General features: G+C 43.8%; 1 protein-coding gene across 3 annotated transcripts in view; it reads left to right on the top strand.

Annotated features, from left to right (window-relative positions):
• bean1 (brain expressed, associated with NEDD4, 1) overlaps positions 1 to 23,048 on the top strand; it is a 107,986-nt gene extending 84,938 nt beyond the window's left edge. For all 3 annotated transcript variants that reach the window (XM_063067513.1, XM_063067514.1, XM_063067515.1), the window contains one exon: positions 21,987 to 23,048. In XM_063067513.1, coding sequence (XP_062923583.1) covers positions 21,987 to 22,335 — 349 coding nt within the window. In that variant the 3' untranslated portion in view covers positions 22,336 to 23,048. The remainder of the gene's footprint in view (positions 1 to 21,986) is intronic.
• Positions 23,049 to 24,068: the final 1,020 nt, after the last annotated feature.

A 24,068-nucleotide genomic window follows, 5' to 3' on the forward strand; every position in this document is an offset into this window, starting at 1 on the left:
ATACATATAAACACTTACTGTAATTTACAGTACATTTGTATATTATCATGTATGGCCTTGTTCTGCTGCCACAAGGTTAACAAATTTCACAACGTATGCCGGTGATATTAACCCTGATTCTGATTCTCATTCTCATTCTGACACGATGAAGGAAGCCCTTCAGAGATGGAGGACGTTCATCGCTGCTCTAAACACCAGCGGGGTAATAGGCAGAAGAAGAAGATAGGTCAGAACAGACGTAGAGTCACAGACGACTACAGCACAGAAACAGGGCCCTTCATCTACCTTCATCCAGACCCTATCCCTCCAAACCCCTCCCCTCCCTGTACCGATCCAAACCTTTTAAATGTTCCAATCGAACACGAAACCACCACTTCCGCTGGCACCATATTCCACACTCTCACCATGTTCTGAGTGAAGAAGTTCCCCATCAAACCCCCCCCTTAAATATTTCACCTTTCACCCTAAACCTATGGCCGCTGATTCTAGTCTCACCCAACCTCTGTGGGGAAAACCTGCTTGCTTTTATCCTATCTATACTCCTCATAATTATGTATTCTGTATCTCTGTTAAATCTCCCTTCATTCTCCTGCGCCCAGGGAATGAAGTCCAAAACTGTTCATCGTTAACCTTTAATTTAAGGTGGGGGGGGGTGTAATTGTAAAGGAGATGTAAGTATTTTACACAAAGAGTGGTGGGAGCCTGGAATGCGTTGCCTGGGGTGGTGGTAGAGGCAGATACACTGGAGACTCTTAACAGACATTTAGATAGACTCATGAATGGAAGGATGTGGACATTGTGTAGGCAGAGGGGATTAGTTTAGTTGGCCATCTGATTACTAATTTAGTTGGTTTGGCACAGCATTGTGGGCCGAATGGCCTGTTCCTGTACTATACTGTTCCATGTTCTATATAACGTGAGGGGCCGAAGAGCCTGTTTCTGTGCCATATGACTCTGTATTGTACAGTTGCCCAGCTACCATGTCGACTGCAGGAAGAGGAATATGAAAAGTGAGCGAGCTGGTCCCTGATCCTGGGGGATTTAATTCCAAGCATTAATCATAGTTTCCATTGACAACAAACCGGGCTTCTCAGACACTTCCAATCCCGGCTTATCACAATCAGCTGTTCACTTCCATTAACTCTCTCAGGTCAGTCTAAAACATAAAATACCAGCGGGGAAAGAGACATTCCTGATCAGAAACAGCATCCTGGGGACATGCTAGTCCTCCCAGCCGTCTGCTCTAGGAGTCCCAGTTACATGAACGTTTGATGAAAAGCTTAACTGGGTCCTGATGAAGGGTCTCTGGTCAAACCATCGGCTCTTTACTCCTCTCCACAGATGCTGCCTGACTGGCTAAGTTCCTCCAGCATTTTGTGTCAACCTGGATTTCCTGTATCTGCAGAATCACTTGTTTATATCTTTTTATCACACGTAAAGGGAGCTTGCATGTTATGTACCAGGGAGAGTGTACACACAGAGACGTTCTACATTAAGCTATTCATGGTTCCAGTTAAAACTACAAACCCTGAAGGACAAAACCACCATTTTGGCTCATTCCCCCTCATTCCTCTAAACTCCAATGAGTACAGACCCAGAGTCATCAACTGTTGCTCATGCATTAACCCTTCTGTTGTGTTCCTTATATTTGTACGTACCATGGGTTACTAATAAAGAATCATATTCTGGAAGACATAGAACTTTTATTTAACCAAACCACGTTTCTTACAGTACCATGTCCTCGATCATTCTATCACTTCCGTGCATGCTCAGAACTCTCTCCAGTCACCTTCTGACACCACATCTTCCTTTCCTTAAAAAGAAAAACAATTAGCAACATTGACCAAAGCAAATGCACAATGTAACATGTCTCTACCAGTCTCTCTGGGGGTTTACAAACACAAGTAGACCTTCTAAGTGGTTCACTCACGCAGTTCTTGTGTTTCATTGTTATTTCCATGTTTTAACTGGTCTGCATCAGTTAACTGAAACTCTGAAGTTGGCTCTTTCTTGAGGTCTTTGCGATTTCTTCTTAACACAACTCCTTCTTCTGTTTGGACCATGTATGATCTGGGTTATACTTCTTCAAGTACTGCAGCTTTCTTAATTCCTTCCACTTCCATTTGTAATGAAATACGAATCTTCTTTTCTTCATCTAATTCATTCATTAACTGTGTAATCTCTTTTTAATGCTGAGACTTCATCATTTCAATAAAACTTCTCAAATTCCTTCACTTGTGCTTTCACTTCTTCAATTGGATCCTGATTCTTGTCACTCTTTGGCTTCAGATCAGTATTGTACTGTACCGGCAAGTTTGGCCTCTGTCCTCCTGCAGAGGTGAGATTGTGATGGAATGCATGGCCCATTGGTGCATGTGCGTTACTTCCAGAGGGCAAAATTGCAACTCCTGGTTTTGGTGGCAATGCTTTGTCAGATGCTGGTAACAAAGGGATGGGTCTGGGAGCTTTCTTTATGACTTCTACCCATTCCATTCTGTCAAGCTCTGTTTTCAGTTGATGAATTAATGCAAAAGGCTCTTTTCTACATGGATGTACTACGGGTTGCACTGTGTTGTCAATTTTAATTGTGTGCTCTCCTGGAAGACAACCAAGCTTTGAACAAGTCCTCATACTCTCTCATCAAGTCACAGTATTCTGACTCTGTGTCACAGTCCAGGACTAACACTCTTTTCACAAAATTCAGTCTCTCACAGGCAGATAAACCCAGTATTGTCTGTACCTTGCTTGGCACCACCACAAATGAAAGCGTGTGCACAATATTTTTGTGTGATACTTTTGTAACACATGTTCCTTTAACTGGAATGTCTACACCTGAATACCCAGTCACTTTTATATTTGTCTTATGTAACCTTGGTCTTGGCTTTAATGCATTAAACTCAGATTCTGCAAGAACATTTACTTGTGGTCCAGTATCAAGTTTAGACAGAATATTGTTTTGGTTCACTTGCAATGGAATAGTCCAGTCATTCTTACTTTGTTTTCACAAAACACATCGATATAAAACTCCTCAAGTTCATTTCCAAGCACTGCATTTACTTGTTTTATTTTCTTTCTACTTCTGCAACAGCGTGAAAAATGATTACTCTTACCGCAGTCATTGCACATTTTCCCATACGCTGGACACTGTTTTGGCCAATGCTGCCACCCACAGCGATCACATAGCTTTTTTCTCTCAGATGACGTCTTACTCTCTGTCGGTTTTGTTATCGTTTTATTATTTTTTCTAATATGTTTGCACTTTTTTACAGCGTCTACATTGCAGCTCTCAATAAAAAGGTCTTTAGCCTGTGACGTCACGGTTTTCGAAGCTTTGCAGAGCATCAAAGCTTTTGCCAAGTCTAAATCTTGTTCTCTTAACAGTCTTTTTCTCAAACCATTATCCCGAATGCCGCAAACAATTCTGTCTTTAATGAGAGAGTCTGTCAGTTCTCCAAACTCACATGTTTTACTCCAGTGTCTCAACTCCATAACATATTGATCAATTGTTTCACCAGCTCTCTGCGCACATGTAAAAAATTTGTGTCTTTCGAATGTCACATTACACTTCAGTATACAAAATGCTTGAAATTTGTCCATTATCAATTCCAAATTCAAATTATCTCCATTTTCAAAAATAAACTGATTATATACCTCAATTGCGTCATCACCTATTATGCACAGCCTTCATTTTTTCCAATTTTCCATTCGCTTTGATCGCCGATAAATATAATTCAAAACGTTGTTTAAATTTTCTCCGGTTCTCAGCTACATTCCCAGACAATTGAAGTGTCGGTGGAAGCTGCAAGCCTTCCATTTGTAAACTGTCAGCAAACATCAAAACAGTTTGAACTCTTTTCGATTATCATCGATTCTCCCACGTTAGGTAACGTATTATTCTTCCAGACCGACTTCTGACACCATGTTGTGTTCTTTATATTTATACGTACTGTGGGTTACTAATAAAGAATCATATTCTGGAAGACATAGTACTTTTATTTACAGCAACAACCAAACCATGTTTCTTACAGTACCATGTTCTCGATCATTCTATCATTTCTGCGCGTGCTCAGAACTCTCTTCAATCACGTTCTGACACGTCATATCACCACACCTTTCATTCCTGGAATCTTTCTTGCGAACCTTCTCTGGACCCTCTCCGAATCCAGCACATCCATCCTTAGAAATGGAGCTCAAAACTGCTCACAACACTCCTAGTGCAGTCTGAACAGTGCCTTATAAATCCCCAGCATTATATCCTTGCTCTTATATTCTAGTCTCCACAAAGTGAATGCTAACATTTCTAACATTTCACATCCACACAATAAAGTCCTGTTCTGATTGGCTGCCAACCCACAGATAGGGAGGGAGTCACAGAGTCACAGAGCTCACTGCTTTATTAGACCATAAGACATAGGAACAGAATTAGGCCATTTGGCCCATTGAGTTTGCTTCCCTCTCAATTTATTATCCCTCTCAATCCCATTCTCCTGCCTTCTCTCCACAATCTTTGATACCCTGACTAATCAAGAACCTATAAGCCTCCACTTTAAATATACCCACTGACCTGGCCTTCAAGGCCACCTATGGCAATGAATTCCACAGATTCACCACCTATTGGCTATTTCCACATCCACTCTGTCTAGGCCTTTCGATATTCATTAGGATTCAATGAAATCTTCCTCATTCTTCTAGACTCCAGTGAATACAGGCCCAGAGCCAACAAACACTCCTTGTACACTAATCCTTTCATTCCCAGGATCATTCTCATGAATCTCCTCTGGACCCTCTCCAATGCCAGCATATCTTTTCTCAGATAAGGGGCCCAAAACTGCTCACAATGCTGCAAGTGCAGTCTGACCAATGCCTTATAAAGCTGCTGAATTATATCCTTGCTTTTATATTCTATTTCAATCAAAATGAACACCAACAACATTTCTAATATTTCACAACCCCATAATTACTTTTCGATGTGTAATCACTATTTCATCTTTGGCAAACCCACTCTGTTACCCTCCAAGCAGAGATTTAGAGACAGTACACAGTCACAGGCCCTTCTGACCCAACAAGCCCACACCTCTCAGTTACACCCATATGACCAATTAACCTTCTAATCCGTATGTCTTTGGAATGTGGGAGGAAACCCACACAGTATAAACTCCTTGGAGGCAGCAGCGGGAATTGAACCAGGGTCACTGGCACTTTACACTAACAGCTACGTTACCGTGCCACCCACCCACAAGTACTTGTAAACCCATACTGTTTCCAGTACAAAGCACTGTACTATTAAGAAGATAAGTGTGTTAATTTTAAGCTGTAACTTCAAGACTTTAAAGTCTTGTAACTTCAAAACATTAAATTAATTCAAGGAAAACATGGTAGTTCAAAATACAGTTCAAGTTTACTTTAAGCAAGGCGCACACGTGGTAGTGTGATGACATCTGCAATTACTGTATTTTTACATATAACCTGTAATTAATTATCTAAACAAGAATGCTTAATCAACCTATATATATATATATATATACACAAGATTACTTAAATGTTATTGAAACATTAAATACACAACAGGGTCCATGCGAGCATCCTCCGTCTCATTTCCTCTAATGCCATCTGTACATCCTATTACTTGTGTTCCTGGGCATTTATCCAACATCTGTTAAAGACAACTATGCTCTTTGCTTCACTTGACATTTTAGAAACTTCCTGGCCTCAGCTCCTGTACATTTTGCTTAATTGCATTATAGGAAGTTAATAGTATTGAGTCATGTTTCATAATTGTAAACGAAGGCTACTCAGTCTATCCGTTTTGTCGGAATAGGCATCGGACTTATTATCACTGCCTTACGTGACATGAAATATGTTATTTTGCAGCAGCAGTACAGAGCAAAGACATAACGTTATAAATATCAAGAGCTGCGATGTGATGTTGCAGCTCCACAAAACTCTGATTAGACCACTCTTGGAACATTTGTGTTCAATTCTGGTCACCTCATTATAGGAAGGATGTAGAAGCTTTAGAGATGGTTCAGAGAAGATTTATCAGGATGCGTCAGGATGAGACCATGTCTTATGTGGAGAGGTTAAGTGATCTAGGGCTTTTACAACCTCTCATAGTCCCAGAATACATCCTACACAACTGAGAAAGCTCGCCAATGCCTCTACTTCCTGATCTATTCACATCAATACTCATGACCTTCTACAGATGCACTGGAGAGAGCATCCCAACATGCTGCATCACTGCATGGTTTAGGAACTGCACTGCGGAGAACAGAAAGGCTCTACAACAGGTAGTCGAGACTGTCCAATGCATCACTGGCACCAGCCTAACCACCATCAAGGACATATACAATGCCTTCAGCCCCCACCAATATTTTCACATTTTACTGTCTCACTTTCTAAGTTTAAATTAGATTGAAGGAGAATTTTTGAGCTAATCTATAAAACGTTGTACATCATGTTAAATCAAAAGAAAAAATTCCAAAACCTGTCAACAATTTACTAAAAATTAAAAACCAAAATTGTGAGACTGAAAAAGTGTTCATCCCCTTTGTGATTACAACACTAACTTTTCTCAGGTGCAATATATTACCTCACCAACTCACCCAATTTGCCAATGTAAAAAATTGGAGGATCACTTCTCGTTTTCAAAGAATTCATAAGAATAAATACACCCCTCCCCCCCACACACACACATCTGTATGGTCCAACAGTATGGTAGATGTTCATCAGACCAAACCAAAATGAAAACAGAAGAGCATTATAGGCAAGTCAGGGGAATGATGATAGAGAAGCACAAATCTGGGGAAGGATACAAGATCATCTCAAAGGCACTAAGCATACCCCAGAGTTCAGTGCAGTCCATCCTGAAATCACAGCCACATTGCCTTAGGTCAAGCCAACCCTCTAAACTTAGTCATTCACTGGAGAAGAATGGCACTTGGAAGAGGCTACTGTGACCCAACAGTCACTCTGAGTGAGCTGCAGAAGTTCATGGCTCCACACTGATATGGATAGAAAATTGGTTGGCAGACAGGAAACAAAGAGTAGGGATTAATGGGTCCTTTTCAGAATGGCAGGCAGTGACTAGTGGGGTACCACAAGGCTCGGTGCTGGGACCACAGCTATTTACAATGTACATTAATGATTTAGATGAAGGGATTAAAAGTAACATTAGCAAATTTGCAGATCACAAAGCTGAGTGGCAGTGTGAAATGAGAGGAGGATGTTATGAGAATGCAGGGTGACATGAACAGGTTGGGTGAGTGGGCAGATGCAGTTTAATATGGATAAATGTGAGGTTATCCACTTTGGTGGCAAGAACAGGAAGGCAAATTACTATCTGAATGGTGTCAAGTTAGGAAAAGGGGAAGTACAACGAGATCTAGGTGTCCTTGTTCATCAGTCACTGAAAGTAAGCATGCAGGTACAGCAGGCAGTGAAGAAAGCTAATGGCGTGTTGGCCTTCATAACAAGGGGAGTTGAGTATAGGAGCAAAGAGGTCCTTCTGCGGTTGTACAGGGCCCTGGTGAGACCACACCTGGAGTATTGTGTACAGTTTTGGTCTCCAAATTTGGGGAAGGACATTCTAGCTATTGAGGGAGTGCAGCGTAGGTTCACGAGGTTAATTCCCAGGATGGCAGGACTGACATATGTCAAAAGTTTGGAGCGACTGGGCTTGTATACACTGGAATTTAGAAGCATAAGAGGGGATCTGATTGAAACATATAAGATTATTAAGGGATTGGACACGCTAGAGGCAGGAAACATGTTCCCGATGTTGGGGGAGTCCAGAGGCCACAATTTAAGAATAAGGGGTAGACCATTTAGAACGGAGTTGAGGAAAAACTTTTTCATCCAGAGAGTGTGGATCTGTGGAATGCTCTGCCTCAGAAGGCAGTGGAGGCCAATTCTCTGGATTCTTTCAAGAAAGAGCTAGATAGAGCTCTTAAAGATAGCGGAGTGAAGGGATATGGGGAGAAGGCAAGAAAAGGGTTCTGATTGTGGATGATCAGCCTTGATCACAGTGAATGGTGGTGCTGGCTCGAAGGGCTGAATGGCCTACCCCTGTACCTATTGTCTATTGTCACAATCTCTAAGGTTTTGCACAAAAAGGGTATTTATATAAGAGTGGCAAGGACAAAGCCCTGGCTAAAAACAAAAGTATATCCTTGCCCCTAAAGACTTTGATGTGTCACTTCGAAGATAATGTAAAGATGTGGAAGAAGGTCTTGTGGTCGGATGAGTCAAAATCGGTACGTGTGGCATAAATCTAATACTGTGCATCAGCTTGGTAACTCATCCCTACTGTGAAGTATGATGGAGGTAGCATCATGCTACGGGGATGCTTTACAGCAGCAGGCACTGGAAATCTGATCAGGATTGATGGGAAGATGAACGCTGCTAAATAGTTCCTGGATAAAAACCTACTTGTCTCTGCCAGAAAGCATAAGCTGGGGAGGAAGTTCATCTTTCAGAAGGACAATGACTCAAAGCACACTGTCAGAGCAACCATGGAGTGGTTTCAAATGAAGAAAATTGATGTCCTTGAGTGGCCCAGTCAGATTCCTGACCTTAACCCAATCAAGCATCTCTGGCAAGACCTCAAAATTGCTGTTCACCACCACTCCCCAACTAACCTGGCACTGCTTGAGCAATTTTGCAAGGAGGAATGGGTAAATCTTGCTCCATCACATTGCACAAGGCTAATAGAGGCTTGGGTGTAATAACTGTGAGAGGAGGTTCAACGAAGGACTGAGGAAAGGAGGATGAACACTTTTGAACTGCTGACTTTTCAGGTTTTGAATTTTTAGTTTCTCATGCCTTACAATTTTTTTGTTTTGTGGCTGTACTGTGAAAAAAGGAACATTTGATTCACAAATAAAAATTCTCAGTTAAATTGATCTAAATACTCATTTTGTAATACTCATTTATGTGACCAAATGGCTGAAGCTAAGTACTTTTACAGGGACATACATGCAGAAAGGTGCTGGAAAAGGGCCAGTAACACCATGAAGGGTCCCACCCACCTTGCTCATGGACTGTTTGTGCCACTCCCATCAGGGAGGAGGCTACGTAGCATCCGCACCAGGGCCATCAGACTCAAAAATAGTTACTTACCCCAAGCAGTAAGACTGATCAACACCTCCACCCACTAACCCACCCCTCCACACCCCCAACCACCACTACTTCATCATTTCCTGTCAGTCACCTTATGTACAGACACTCCCATACCTAGCATCAATTTATGGACATACAATTAATCCATGTATGTAATCTATCTTTTATATTTACATTTATAATGTTTTTTTATTTTTATGTTCTTCAAGGTTCAGAGTAAATGTTTAATCATATATGTCACCATATACAACCCTGAGGTTCATTTTCTTGTGGGTACACTCAGCAAATCTAAAGAAGAGTAACTATAACAGGATCAATAAAAGATCACCCAGAGTGCACAATCCAACAAACTGTGCAAATGCAAATATAAATAAATAGCAATAAATAACAAGAATGTGAGATAATGAGATAAAGAGTCCTTAAAGTGAAATCTTTGGTTGTGGGAATATTTGAACGATGGGGCAAGTCAGTGGAGTTATCCCCTTTAATTCAAGAGCCTGGTGGTTGGGACGTAGTAACTGTTCTCGAACCTGGTGGTGTTTGTGTACCGTCCACCTAATGGCAGCAGCAATGAGAGTAACTGCTTTTGAACCTGGCTGGTGCGGATCTCTGATGATGGATGCTGATTTCCTACAACAGCACCTCATGTAGATGTGCTCAGTGGTTGGGAGGGCTTTACCCGTGAGGTACTGGGCCAAACCTTTTACCTTTTTGTAGGATTTTCCGTTCAAAGGCATTGGTGTTTCCATACCAACCAGGCCATGATGCAGCTATTCTATACACTCTCCACCACACACCCACAGAAGGTTGTCAAAATTTTGGATGCCGTGCCAAATCTCTGCAGACGCACAAGGAAGTCGAGACACTGCCATACTTTCTTCACAATTGCACTTATGTGCTGGGTCCAGGGCGGGTCCCCTGAAATAGTGACACCCAGGAATTTAAAGTTGCTAACCCTCTCCACCTCTGGTCCTGCAATGAGGACTGGCTCATGGGCCTCTGGTTTCCCTTTCCTGAAATCTATAATCAGTTCCTTGGTCTTGCGGATATTGAGTGAGAGGCCGTGATGTGAGGCTGCTCAGCCAGGTTTTCAATCTCCCTCCTGCACGCTGTTTCATCACCAGCTTTCATTTGGCCCACAACAGTGGTGTCATCAGCAAACTTGAATATGGCCTATCCACTGTCTTTATGTTATTGTGAATTTTTTGTACTGAATCAGATCAGGAGTAACAATTATACAATCTCCTTTACACTCGTGTACTGGAAGTGACATTAAGCAATCTTGAATCTTGAAACTTTAATCTTCTCTTTGGAGGGGAGGAGGATGAGAGGTGACTTGATAGAGCTATAACCTCGTATTCCGTTTAGGTAGCCTCCAGTTGGATGGCATAAACCGATTTTTCCCTCTGGTAGGATTTTTCCCTCTTCTTCTATTCCCCACTCGTACCTCTTCTCCTCACCCGCCTATCACCTCCCCCTGATGCCCTTCTCCATCTCTCTCTCCCAAGGTCCACTCTCTTCTCCTCCCTGATCCCTTCACCTCCAGCCCTTTCCCTGGTTTCACCTTTCAGCTTCTAGCCATCTGCCTTCCCCTCCCCCCCACCTTTTTATTCCGCCATCTTCCCCCTTCCTTTCCAGTGCTGAGGAATGGTCTCGGTCTGAAACGTTGGCTGTCCGTTCATTTCCATAACTGGCTGACCTGCTGAGTTCCTCCAGCACTTTGTGTTTGATGGAAGTATACAGGTACAAAATGATGAGGGCTATAGGTCAGGTAAATGCAAACAGACTGTTCCCACTGAGGTTGACTGAGACTCGAATCAGAGATTATGAGTTAAAGGTGATAGGTGAACCTGAGGGGGAATTTCTTCACTCGGAGGGTAGTGAGACTGTGGAATGAGCTGTCAGTGGAGGTGATGGACGCGGGTTCAATTTCAACATTTAAGTGAAGTTTGGATAAGTATGTGAATGGGAGAGGTTTAGAGGGTAGGTCCAGATGTGGATCGATGGGACTAGGCAGAATAGCAGTTCAGCACTGACTAGATGGGCCAAAGGGCCTGTTTCTGTGCTGTACTGCTACATGACCCTAATACAATAAATACTCCATTTACAGTGCTGACAAAAATGTTACCTTTGACTACTACCATCAGGCCTCAGGACCCACACCGCCAGGTTGAGGAGCAGTGCCTGCTGCCATCTGTAAGGGCCTTGCACGTACTCCCCGTGACCGTGTGGGGTTTCCCCGGGTTCTCCAGTTTCCTCTCTCAGTCCAAAGGTTAGTAGATTAATTGGTCATTATAAATTGTCCTGTGATCAGACTAGGATTAAATTGAGGGTGGCTAGGCAGCATGGTTCGAGGGGCCGGAAGAGCATATTCCACACTGTGTCTCAATAAATAAATAAATTAAATTATTACCCTACAAGCATCAGCCTCTTGGCCCGGCGTGGATAACTCCACTCACCACAACCCTGAGCTTCTCACTCTCAAGGAGTCTACATTCTCAGTATTTTATATTTGCACTATTTAATTTCTTTTGCACATTGTTTGTCGGTCTTTGTTTACAAATGGCGGCAAAAAAATGAATCAGGGTTGTACATGGTGACGTAACTTACTTTGATAATAAATTTACTTTGACTTTTGACTGCACTGCCTGCCAGTGTTTTCACATGATCCCATATAATTATGCGTTTTAATGAGTGCAGTTTATCCTTGAATCCCTGGCCCATTAAAACTCAGTGGCCACTTTAGCAGGTACACCTGTCCACCTGCTCGTTAATGCAAATATCTAATCAGCCAATCATTATTTAGCAACTCAGGGCATAAAAGCATGCAGACATGGTCAAAAGGTTCAGTAGTTGTTCAGGCCAAACATTAGAATGGGGAAGAAATGTGATCTAAGTGACCTTGACCATGGAATAATTGTTGGAATAGAAACATAGAAACATAGAAAATAGGTGCAGGAGTAGGCCATTCGGCCCTTCGAGCCTGCACCGCCATTTATTATGATCATGGCTGATCATCCAACTCAGAACCCTGCCCCAGCCTTCCCTCCATACCCCCTGACCCCCGTAGCCACAAGGGCCATATCTAACTCCCTCTTAAATATAGCCAATGAACTGGCCTCAACTGTTTCCTGTGGCAGAGAATTCCACAGATTCACCACTCTCTGTGTGAAGAAGTTTTTCCTAATCTCGGTCCTAAAAGGCTTCCCCTCTATCTTCAAACTGTGACCCCTCGTTCTGGACTTCCCCAACATCGGGAACAATCTTCCTGCATCTAGCCTGTCCAATCCCTTTAGGATCTTATACATTTCAATCAGATCCCCCCTCAATCTTCTAAATGCCAACGAGTACAAGCCCAATTCATCCAGTCTTTCTTCATATGAAAGTCCCGCCATCCCAGGAATCAATCTGGTGAACCTTCTTTGTACTCCCTCTATGGCAAAGATATCTTTCCTCAGATTAGGGGACCAAAACTGCACACAATACTCCAGGTGTGGTCTCACCAAGGCCTTGTACAACTGCAGTAGTACGTCCCTGCTCCTGTACTCGAATCCTCTCACTATAAATGCCAGCATACCATTCGCCTTTTTCACCGCCTGCTGTACCTGCATGCCCACTTTCAATGACTGGTGTATAATGACACCCAGGTCTCGTTGCACCTCCCCTTTTCCTAATCGGCCACCATTCAGATAATAATCTGTTTTCCTATTTTTGCCACCAAAGTGGATAACTTCACATTTATCCACATTAAATAGCATCTGCCATGAATTTGCCCACTCACCCAACCTATCCAAGTCACCCTGCATCCTCTTAGCATCCTCCTCACTGCTAACACTGCCACCCAGCTTCGTGTCATCTGCAAACTTGGAGATGCTGCATTTAATTCCCTCATCCAAGTCATTAATATATATTGTAAACAACTGGGGTCCCAGCACTGAGCCTTGCGGTACCCCACTAGTCACCGCCTGCCATTCTGAAAAGGTCCCGTTTATTCCCACTCTTTGCTTCCTGTCTGATTGACTTTGACCATGAAATGATTGTTGGAATGATTGACTTTGACCATGAAATGATTGTTGACCATGGAATTATTGTTGGAGTGATTGACTTTGACCATGAAATGATTGTTGACCATGGAATGATTGTTGGAGTGATTGACTTTGACCATGAAATGATTGTTGACCATGGAATGATTGTTGGAGTGATTGACTTTGACCATGGAATGAATATCTCAGAAACCGATGATATCCTGGGATTTTCACACAAGACAGTCTCTAGAGCTTACAGAGAATGGTGTGAGAAAAAAACAAAGGATATTCAGTGAGTAGCAGTTCTGTTGGTGAAAACACTTTGTTAGTGAGAGAGGTCAGAGGAGAATGGTCAGACTGATTCAAGTTCAAACAAGAGAAAATCTGCAGACGCTGGAAATCCGAGCAACACCCACAAAATGCTGGAGGAACTCAGCAGGCCAGGCAGCATCTATGGAAAAGAGTACAGTTGACGTTTTGGGCCAAGACTGGAGAAAAGAAGATGAGTAGAATTAAAAGGTGAGGGAAAGGAGAGAGAAACACAAGGTGAAACCGGGAGGTAGGGGTGAAGTAAAGAGCTGGGAAATTGATTGGTGAAAGAGATACAGGGCTGGAGAAGGGGAGTCTGATAGGACAGAACAGAAGGCCATGGAGGGAAGAAAAGGGGGGAGGAGCACCAGAGGGAGGCAGTGGGCAGGCAAGGAGATAAGGTGAGGGAGGGAAAAGGGGATGGGGAATAGTGAAGGAGAGTGGGGGGAGGTGGGGCATTACCGAAAGTTTGAGAAATTGATGTTCATGCCATCAGGTTGGAGGCTATTCAGACGGAATAAAAGGTGTTGTTCCTCCACCACAGTGTGTCCTCATCACAATAGTAGAGGAGGCCATGGATGGACATACCTGAATGAGAATGGGAAGTGGAATTAAAATGGATGGTCACTGGGAGATCCTGCTTCTTCTGAAAGACGGAGCATAGGTGCTCAGTGATGCAGTCTCCCAATCTACGTTGGGTCTCACCGATACGCAGGAGGCAACACCAGGAGCACCAGACGGACATAGTATGTCACCTCACCTGGAAGCTGTCAGGAAGGTGATGGTAACTCAGATGAGCACACTTTACAACAGTGGTGTGCAGAAAGGCAGCTCTAAACACAGAAGACATCAAACCAGCAGCAGAAGAGCATACACTAAGTGACCACTTTATTAGGTGCATCATTATGTGCTATGTTGTATGACATAGCCAATCAAAGCTAATCAAGTTTAGTTATCATTCAAACCATACATAGATACAGCAGAATGAGATGGCTTTTCTCCGGGGCCAAGGTGTAAACATTCAAAAGTAGCAAGTAACATTATTCAAAATACCAAACAAAGAAGCATATACACTTGAAAAAAAACATATATAGTCGAAGACCCTGAGCGACAGTGCCCAGCAATCAATGGTACAGTCTCCCAGCAGTGTACAGACGCATGCAGTCCATCGTCTTTCCATGACCGAGATTGTTCTTGACAAATATTTCTACAAAAGTGGTTTGCCATTGCCTTTTTCTGGGCAGTGTCTTTACAAGATGGGTGACCCCAGCCGTGATCAATACTCTTCAGAGATTGTCTGCCTGGTGTCAGTGGTCACATAACCAGGACATGTGATCTGCACCACCATCCACCACCTGCTCCCATGGCGTCATGTGACCCTGGTCAGGGTGGGGGGGGCTACACCTTGCCCAGGGGTGACCTGCAGGCTAGCGGAGGGAAGGAGTGCCTTGCACCTCCTTTGGTAGAGACGAATCTCCACCGCGTCACCCATATTAAGTACAGGAGGTGCCTAATAAAGTGGCCACTGAGTGTATGCATACTTAGGTAATAAATTTACCTTGACTTTTGCCTGCAATGTCTTGCCTGTGTTTGTAAAAGATTTAGATCATTATTTTAATGAGTGAAGTTTATCCTTGAATTCCTAGCCCATTCAAAGTTCAAAGTAATTTTATTATCAAAGTGCATATACGTCATCATGTACAAACCTGAGCATCATTTTCAGAATCAGAATCGGGTCTAATATCAGCGGCATATGTTATGAAGTTTGTTAACTTTGGGCAGCAGTACAATGGAATACATGATAATATAGAGAAAAAAAATGAATTATAGTAAGTATCTATAATCGTTAAGTAAGTAGTGCAAAAACAGAAATTTAAAAAAGTACAGATGTAATGCTCATGGGTTCAATGTTCATTCAGAAATCAGATGGCAGAGGGGAAGAAGCTGTTCTTGAATCTTTGAGTGAGGGTCTTCAGGCTCCTGTACCTCCACCCTGATGGTAGCAAGGACAAGAGGGCATGTCCTGGGTGATGGGGTCCTTAATGATGGATGCTGCCTTTTTGAGGTACCACTCCTTGAAGATGTCCTGGATACCATGGAGGCTAGTACCCATGATGGAGCTGACTAATTTTACAACTTTCTACAGCTTACTTTGATCCTGTGCAGTAGTCTCCCCCACCCCATACCAGACAGTGATGCAGCCTGTCAGAATGCTCTCCATGGTACCTCCATTGAAATTTTAGAGTGTTTTAGGTGACAAGCCAAATCTTCTCAATCTCCTAATGAAATTAGCTGCTGCCTTGCCTCCTTTACAGCTTCATCCATATCTCAAGTCCAGCTTTGGACCCTCAGAGATGGTAACATCCAGGAAATTGAAATTGCTCACTCTCTCCACTTCTAATCCCTCTATGAGGATTGGTATGTGTTTCCTCATCTTACCCTTGCTGAAGTCCACAATCAGCTCTTTGGTCTGACTGACAATGAGCGTAAGGTTACTGCAGACAATCACTGTAGATAGAGGAAATACAACAGAGACAACGAATTCCTCAGTAGAGCGGGATAAAAATGAAACCTATGATCTGGTCTTTGTTACGTTACAGTTGATGGGGGCTGGCTGGGAATAGAAGTCAACTGGCTTGTTTTCTCCTTAGCGACCATTACTCGTGCTGCAATGAGGTCATGAAGTTTGCAATATTAATGCAAATCAGCTGCAAACTGTCCCTAGCTAAAAGCTGCAACACGTCAAAACAAACGCTAAACAGAAACCACACGAGGATGCGGAGTTGCTTCTGCTGGGAGCGGGGGTTAGTAAACAGTGATGCTTATTCGTTGCTAGTCACAAGAGGGCAAAGTTATTTTTAAAGATGGTGCATTAGAGTGAGCTGGAGCAGGATTCCCAAAAGGGCAGTGGAAATAGGTTGCAAGGTCATTGGAAAAGCAGAAAAAGATGAAGTAATAGGAATTCTCGGAGTTAAATTTGTAAGCTGTTTTATTATTGTCACATATACTGAGGTACAGTGGAAAACTTTTGTCTTGCACGCCATCTAAGCAGATCATTTCATTACAACAGTGCATTGAGGTAGTACAAGGGAAGGTGACAGAGTGCAGAAAAAAAGGTGTGGTGACTCACTTTGTACAGTCAAAGCTGAAGACAGAATACAGGCTGAAGTAAATTTATTATCAAAATATGTATATGTCACCATTTACTACCTTGAGGTTCACTTTTCAAAGTTTCAAAGTGCATTTGTTATCAAGGTTTGCATATGGTATACATCCCTGAGTTTCGCAGGCAGCCACAAAATAAAGAAACACCATGGAACCCGTTGAAAGAAAACATCAAACACCCACCACGTGAAGAAAGGAACAAATCGCACGAACAGCGAAGAGCGAACAAGTAATACAAAGACTATTAAACATCAAAGTGCAGAATCCCCGAAACGGTCCAGGAGCCACAGCCACTGAGTCAGTTCGGTTTAGCACTGTGTTGATGACTGCAGGCCTCAGCCGCAGAGCCAGTCCCGTGCAGAAACGGTTCAGTCAAATCACACAAGTAGCAAGAAAAAGACCAACCAGAAACACACGGGACACAAACCGCGAAGTCCTCCAAAAACGAGGCAACAACTGCGGAGCGCGTTCAGCACTGAGGACGTTAAACATCAAACTGCAGGGACCCCCCCAAAAAAAATCCCACAGCCACGAGCCGTGCCAAGGCGATGAACCTGCATCTTCCTCCGGCAGGAGCGATAGAAACCAGTCAAACTCAGGCAGACGCCACTGAACACCTGCTTATCTTCCGCTCTGATCCTCGTCAATTTCCATCTTGCTCCACACGATCCACCATTAGGAAACTCTGATCTCAACCTCACCGACTTCCCCAGGAGACAGCAAAAGCACTAGATCGCTCAGTCGGCCCAAAAATACATTGTCAAAATGGAAATTACAGACTGCGATCAACTGCATACCTAAAAAAAACAGAAGTAGTTTCGTCAGCTGTCTGCAGGATGTCAATGTTCGTCCATGAAATAATTTTTTTAATGGGCACTCACAGGAGAGTAAAGAAATACAACAGAGTTTATGAAAACCATACAAGATTCATTTATTATCAAAGAATGTATAAATTATACAACCTTGAGATTTGCTTGCTCACAGGTAGCCACAAAGCAAGAAACCCGAAGAAGCCAATTAAAGAAATAAAAGAATAAAAATAATAATAGAAGACCAAGACTCGATGCACAGGAGAAAGAAACAAATACAAATCATGCAAACAATTTAAGTGAACAGCAACAGCATTCCAAACCAAAACTGAGTCCTCAGATCTGAACCCCAGAGTAGTCCCAAAACCTCATTTATCAGTTCATCATGTTATGGTGCATGGAAGACAGCAGCCAGGGCAATCTTCATACCCTCAGTGTGATGAAGAATCAAATGATTCTTGAAAGAATCGAGAATGAAACAATGGAACAGCAAAGGGTTCCACGCCCTGGAGAGAGGAGAGAGGAGAGAAGATCACAGAAAGCAAGTGAAATCATCTCTCGCCTCCAATCTGGGCCAGCATTTAAATTGTCTGAAGAGAAAATTATCCCTCACACTCGGACCCAGCTGCAGGGAAGGACTCAGATTCTCCAGCCCAAAGCCGCCCTCAAGCTCTTCACATTAGCAAAGACCGACAAACAGCAATTTGCAAAAGAAGACAAATTGTCCAAGTAGAAAACGTAAATAAATAATTCTGAGAACATGAGTGTAGAGTCCTTGAAAATGAGCCTGTATGTTATAGAGTCAGTTCAGAATTGCGGTGAGTGAAGTTATCCACACTGGTTCAGGAGCTTGATGCAGACATCCTACCCTGCAAAAACTCATTTCAGGGAGGTAGCACCATCAATTTGCGGGAGACTTCTGAGAGAGGTGGGATGTCTGCAATAGAGTAGCTCCTTAGCAGCTAGCCAGCTAGTGTAAATAACGTTAGCTATGCTGATGAATGAATGACACCTGTTAAACTCACCTCAACATGTCTTTTACAGCCTTAACCCACCAAGGGCAATAGAAAAGTCACTGTTGCAAACGGTGCAGCGAGCAACACTGTCATTATTTTGACCCCTATTAGGCAGGGGTACACTTTAGTGTAGTCTGGGGTGACGTACGTTTAATATTTTTTTTGGAACACTCTGCCATGGCACGCTCTCGCTCGCGCTCTCTCTTGCTCTCTCTCTCCCTCTCGTGCTCGCTCTCATGCTCTCTCTTGCTTTTCTCTTGCTCGCTCTCAAAAAAATTGATTTCTGTGATATTGTATATAATTTTGCGGGCATCAGGGAGCCACTATTAATATGCGGGAGACTCCCAGAAGTTCCGGGAGAGGTGGGATGTCTGCTGATGGTCGAGGGACAATAACTGTTCCTGAACCTGGTGGTGTAGGACATAAGGTTCACGTACCTCTTGCCCAATGGTAATAGTGAGAAGAGAGCATGGCCTGGATGGTCGGGGCCTGTGATAATGGATTCTGCTTTCTCTGCAGTGTGGCAGGATTTTTAGAAGCGTGGAGGAACAAAAGGGTCTAAAGGTGTATGTCCTCAAAGATGATAGGGTTGTTAAGGAGGTATATGGTTTGTTAGCCTTCATTAGTCACAGAATTAAGTTCAAGAGCCCATGAGGTATTGTTGCAGCTCGATAAAACCCTGGTTAGACCATACTTGGAATATTGCATTTAAATCTGGTTGCTTCATTATGGGAAGAATGTGGAAGCTTTAAAGAGGGTGCAGAGGAGAATTATGCTGCCTGGATTGGAGAGCATGTCTTACGAGGAAAGGTAAAGTGAGCTAGGTCTTTTCGCTGTGGAGTGAAGGAGGATGAGAGGTGACTTGATAGAAGTTTATACAATGGTAAGAGGCATAGATAGAGTGGACAGCTAGAGACCTTTTCCTAGGGTGGAGATGGCTAGTACAACGGGACATAAATTTAAGGTGATTGGAGGGGAGTTCTGACAAGATGTCAGAGGTGGGTATCACAGAGTCGTGGGTGCATGGAACACGCTGCAGGAGTGGTGGCAGAGGGAGATACGTTGGGTTTCATTTAAGGAACTCTTAGATAGGCACATGGATGATAGAAAATGGAGGGCTATGTGGAAGGGAAGAGTAGATTAATCTTGGAGTAGGTTAAAAGTTCGGCACAACATTGTGGGCTGAAGGGCCTGTACTGTGCCATAGTTTTATAAATTCTGTCATATCTCCCCTCACCCTCTTCACACTCCAGCGAAAGCAACCCAAATTTGTCCAACCTGTCTGTATTGCTGATCCAGGCAGCGTCCTGGTGAATCTCTTCTGCACCCCTTCCAAAGCCTCCTCATCCTTCCTGTAATGGGGCGACCAGAACTGGACACAATACTCCAACTGAGTTTTAAATGTTTCAACTGTGTTTGCACCTTATTGGTTACCTGCACTGCACTTTCTCTGTACCTGTTACACTTTATTCAACACATGCCAAAAGAACATCTGCAGGCATTCTGACCTCTGCAAGGGACTGGCAGCTGTTGGTGGACCTCGAAGGGCAGCTGGAGTTCCCCGACCATATCGCAGCCACCACCCTGTGACCAGATATTGTCCTAGTGTCTGAGTCTACTAAGCAAGTGGTGCCGCTGGAGCTGACAGTCCCATGGGAAGATCGCTTGGAAGAGACCTTTGAAAGGAAGCTCTCCAAGTACGCAGGACTGGTCAGCAACTGTCAGCAGGCTGGATGGAGAGTGAGGTGTCTCCCAGTGGAGGCTGGTTGTAGGGGATTCATAGCCCGTTCTTTAGTTACAGCCTTCAGCATTTTGGGCATTGAGGGAGAGAGGAAGAGGAGAGCCATCCGCAGTACCACCGATGCGGCAGAGAGGGCCTCAAGGTGGCTGTGGCTCAAAAGAGGGGAGCCATGGAGTCATAAGTAGCTAGCCATCTGGACACAAGCTGGGGTCTGATCAGCCCCGGCTGGGTCACCTGGAGGAGGTTGTATGATGTTGAAAGATCCGAAACACCCGATGATTCCAGGAACATCACTGAAGATGTGTCCAGAAGCACCAGTAGATGTATGTACACAGCAGTTCTAACTCGATCCACTGTGTCATGATCTGATCGGTATGCAAGACAAGTTTTTCACTGTCATGTGACAATAATAATATTAATAGCAATAATAACTTATTTATAAGGAACATTTCATAAAATGATGTCACTCAAAGTGCTTTACAATGGCATAAAGTGCAAACATAAAAATAAAAGACAAAGCGATGTTAATTAAAAGCAAGGTTAAATAAATCAGTTTTGAGCTGGTGTTTAAAAGTGTCAACTGAGTCTGCATCCCTTTGGTATTGAATTACACAGTTTAGGAGCATAGCTCGAAAAAGCTGAGCTGCCAGTTATCTTTCGAGGGAGATTATTTAAATTTAAAAGACCAGCGGAAAAAGACCAGAGAGCTCTAGCAAGATTATAAAACAAAAATGATTCTCTGATGTATTCGAGTCCCAGACCATAAAGAGCTTTAAAAACAAGTAAGAGAACTTTAAAATCAATTCTAAAAGATACAGGAAGCCAATGCAAAGTAGCTAGTATGGGAGTGATATGTTCCCTCATCCTGGTTTTAGTTAAAAGTCTAACAGTGGCGTTCTGAATGAGTTGAAGTTTGACAATAGATTGCTTTGGAAGGTCAGTAAAATGTGTATTGCAGCAATCTCATCTGTTCGATATAAAGATGTGTATTAGTTTTTCAGAATCAGGTTTATTATCACTGAGGTATGTTGTGAACTTTGTTGTTTTGTGGCAGCAGTACAGTGTAACATAAAACATACGAAGTACATTTATTATCAAAGTATGTATACTTTACACAACCTTGACATTTGTCTCTCTACAGGCAGCCACAAAACAAAGAAACACAATAGAACCCATTTTAAAAAGATCGTTAGAAGAAATATGATAAATCATAATAAATATTTAAAAATTAAATTAGTACAAAATTGCAAAAAAATTCATGAAGTAGTATTAATGTGTTCACGGTCCGTTCAGAAACCTGAAATCAATAAACCACTTAGTAAAAGGCATCTGTTAGTCTTGCGAGACCATGGATCTGCGCCTGGAAAGTCTTCACTCTCCAGGGCACAGGCCTGGGTAAGGTTGTATGGAAGACCAGCAGTTGCCCATGCTGCAAGTCTCCCCTCTCCACACCACTGATATTGTCCAAGGGAAGGGCATTAGGACCCATACAGCTTGGCACCAGTGTCGTCGCAGAGCAATGTGTGGTTAAGTGCCTTGCTCAAGGACACAACACACGTTGCCTCGGCTGGGGCTCAAACTCACGACCTTCAGGTCGCTAGTCCAATGCCTTAACCACTTGGCCACGTGCCCACACTGAAATCTGAATTCAATAAACCACTTAAAGTTCCAATAAATAGGTGAAACATGGCTTCCTGATTTTACACGCCTCTGTCAGCTGCCCCCTCAGTCTCGGACGCTCAACGGTGAACAACACAGGTTTGTCTAATGTCTCACATCTAAACTGCTGTCCTTCTCTCTCCAGCTATGAAGACTGTGTCCGTGATGCAGGGCCGGGAATGTACCTCCCAGAGGATGACCCTCCGCCGTACTCCTTGACCGACCCCTGGCAAAGACCGGCCCCCCGACTCCCCTCCGAGCGGGAATCCGCCGTCCTGGAGAGCGGAGACCGCACGGATGGTCCGGCGATGGCCCCGGAGAGCCAGCAGGAAGCCGTCTCGTCCGTCTCCACCACCTCGTTGCCGTCGGCTCAGGCCCCACCTTACGAGCGTGTGGCTCGGCGCGGGCGGGACGTGGCGCTCCCGATGATCCCACAGGCCGAACTGAAGGAGACGGCCGGGGAGGGCAGATCCCTCGCCCGCACGATCGTGTGATGGGGGAGGCTCGGGTGCGGCTTGGGGGCAGAGGCAGCACGACCTGCCGCCCACACCCTTCTTATAAAAAACACCTGCCCTCCTCGCCCTCAGCCAGCCCTTGACCCACACTCTCACTGGCACCGGGAGCATAGAGGGGCCTCACGTGTGTGTGTGTGTGTGTGTGTGTGAGTGTGAGTGTGAGTGTGAGTGTGAGTGTGACCGGAGGGTCAGGGAATTGAGTCTGCCCTGTCAGTTTACACTGAGGGAGGAACCCTGCATCTTGCACCTAGAGGTGACGCAAGTTCATGGGTTCAAGTCCTGCCCCAGGGACCTGAGCGAAATAACCTGTCCTGGGCAGGAAGAAGGGAATGCCGCTCGGTGAGAGGGAGAAGCATAAAACGAGCCCCCCACCCCACCCCCCCCCCCGGCACTGTGTAAGGAAGAGCAGGGAAGCCCTGCTCTGTGCCCTGATTAATATTTCCCATTAAAACTAATTATTTGGTATGAGATGTACTTTATTTATCTGACATGTATTGTACTGAAGTTGACGAGATACTATAGAGACGGGTCCTTTAATGACATGCTTAAAATATACTCTTCTGTCTCACGTTGATGTTTTGTGACAGTTCCCTTCTTATGACAACCCCGGTATGGCAGAAGAGAGCAGTTATAAATGGACTTGGACGTCGCATTGTGTTATGTGCTGTATATAGGACAGAATAAAGATACGATTTGTGCAAGTGCCTGTGTGTATCTTTGGGCAAAGTGTGTCAGCGTGGACTGGAGATTGGCCACTGCTCAGAAGTTTCAAGTTTAAGTGTTTAATTGTCGTTCAGCCATGCATAATTACCCATGAATACAGCCAAACAAAACAGCGTTCCTTCGGGGCCAATTGTGAAATACAATGTCAACAGTCAATCACAGCACCAAGCACATATAGCACATATTTTTAATGTCTTCAATATAAATATACTGGAATTTATTTATTTTTTTATATTATGTATTGCATTGAACTGCTGCTGCTAAGTTAACAAATTTCACAACACACATTGGTGATAATAAACCTGGTTCTGATTCTATAAGAGAGCAGTAAACATACAGTCACACAAAAAATATACAGTAGCCCAAGTCCCTAAGTGACATGTGCTGTAAACTGATGATGCATGGGTGTTGTCAGCAAGAACAAGCAGTTCTCAGCAGTCCGCAGACGAACGTATGCACAAACGCAATCCAGCTTGTCTTCCACCGAGCAAACACTAGGGGGCAGCACCAACAGGCGGTGCCGGCCCTCAATCCGCGCCACACCACCTCCAGCATCTCCCCATCTGGACTGCTGCAGCAGGTAAACCCAAGGCTTGAGGCCTAGTCACCCCATCGTAGGAAGGTTGAAGGAGGCTTTGGGAAGGGTGCAGAAGAGGATCACCAGGCTGCTGCCTGGATTAGAGAGACTATTAGTTTCAAGGAGAAGTTGAACAAACTTGGATTGTCAGAGCCGTGGGAAGAGCTGATAGAAATATATCAAATAGGAGATGAACTGATAGAATAGATGCAGTCCTTTTCCCAGGATGGAATGTCAAAAACCAGAGGGCATAGGTTTAATGTAGATAGCAAAGTCTGACATGTTAACAACAGGAATTCTGCAGATGCTGGAAATTCAAGCAACATACATCAAAGTTGCTGGTGAACGCAGCAGGCCAAGCAGCATCTATAGGAAGAGGCGCAGTCGACATTTCAGGCCGAGACCCTTCGTC

The sequence above is a fragment of the Mobula hypostoma genome, chromosome 14 (assembly GCF_963921235.1).
Source record: "Mobula hypostoma chromosome 14, sMobHyp1.1, whole genome shotgun sequence".
In the NCBI taxonomy this organism is placed as follows: Eukaryota; Metazoa; Chordata; class Chondrichthyes; order Myliobatiformes; family Myliobatidae; genus Mobula; species Mobula hypostoma.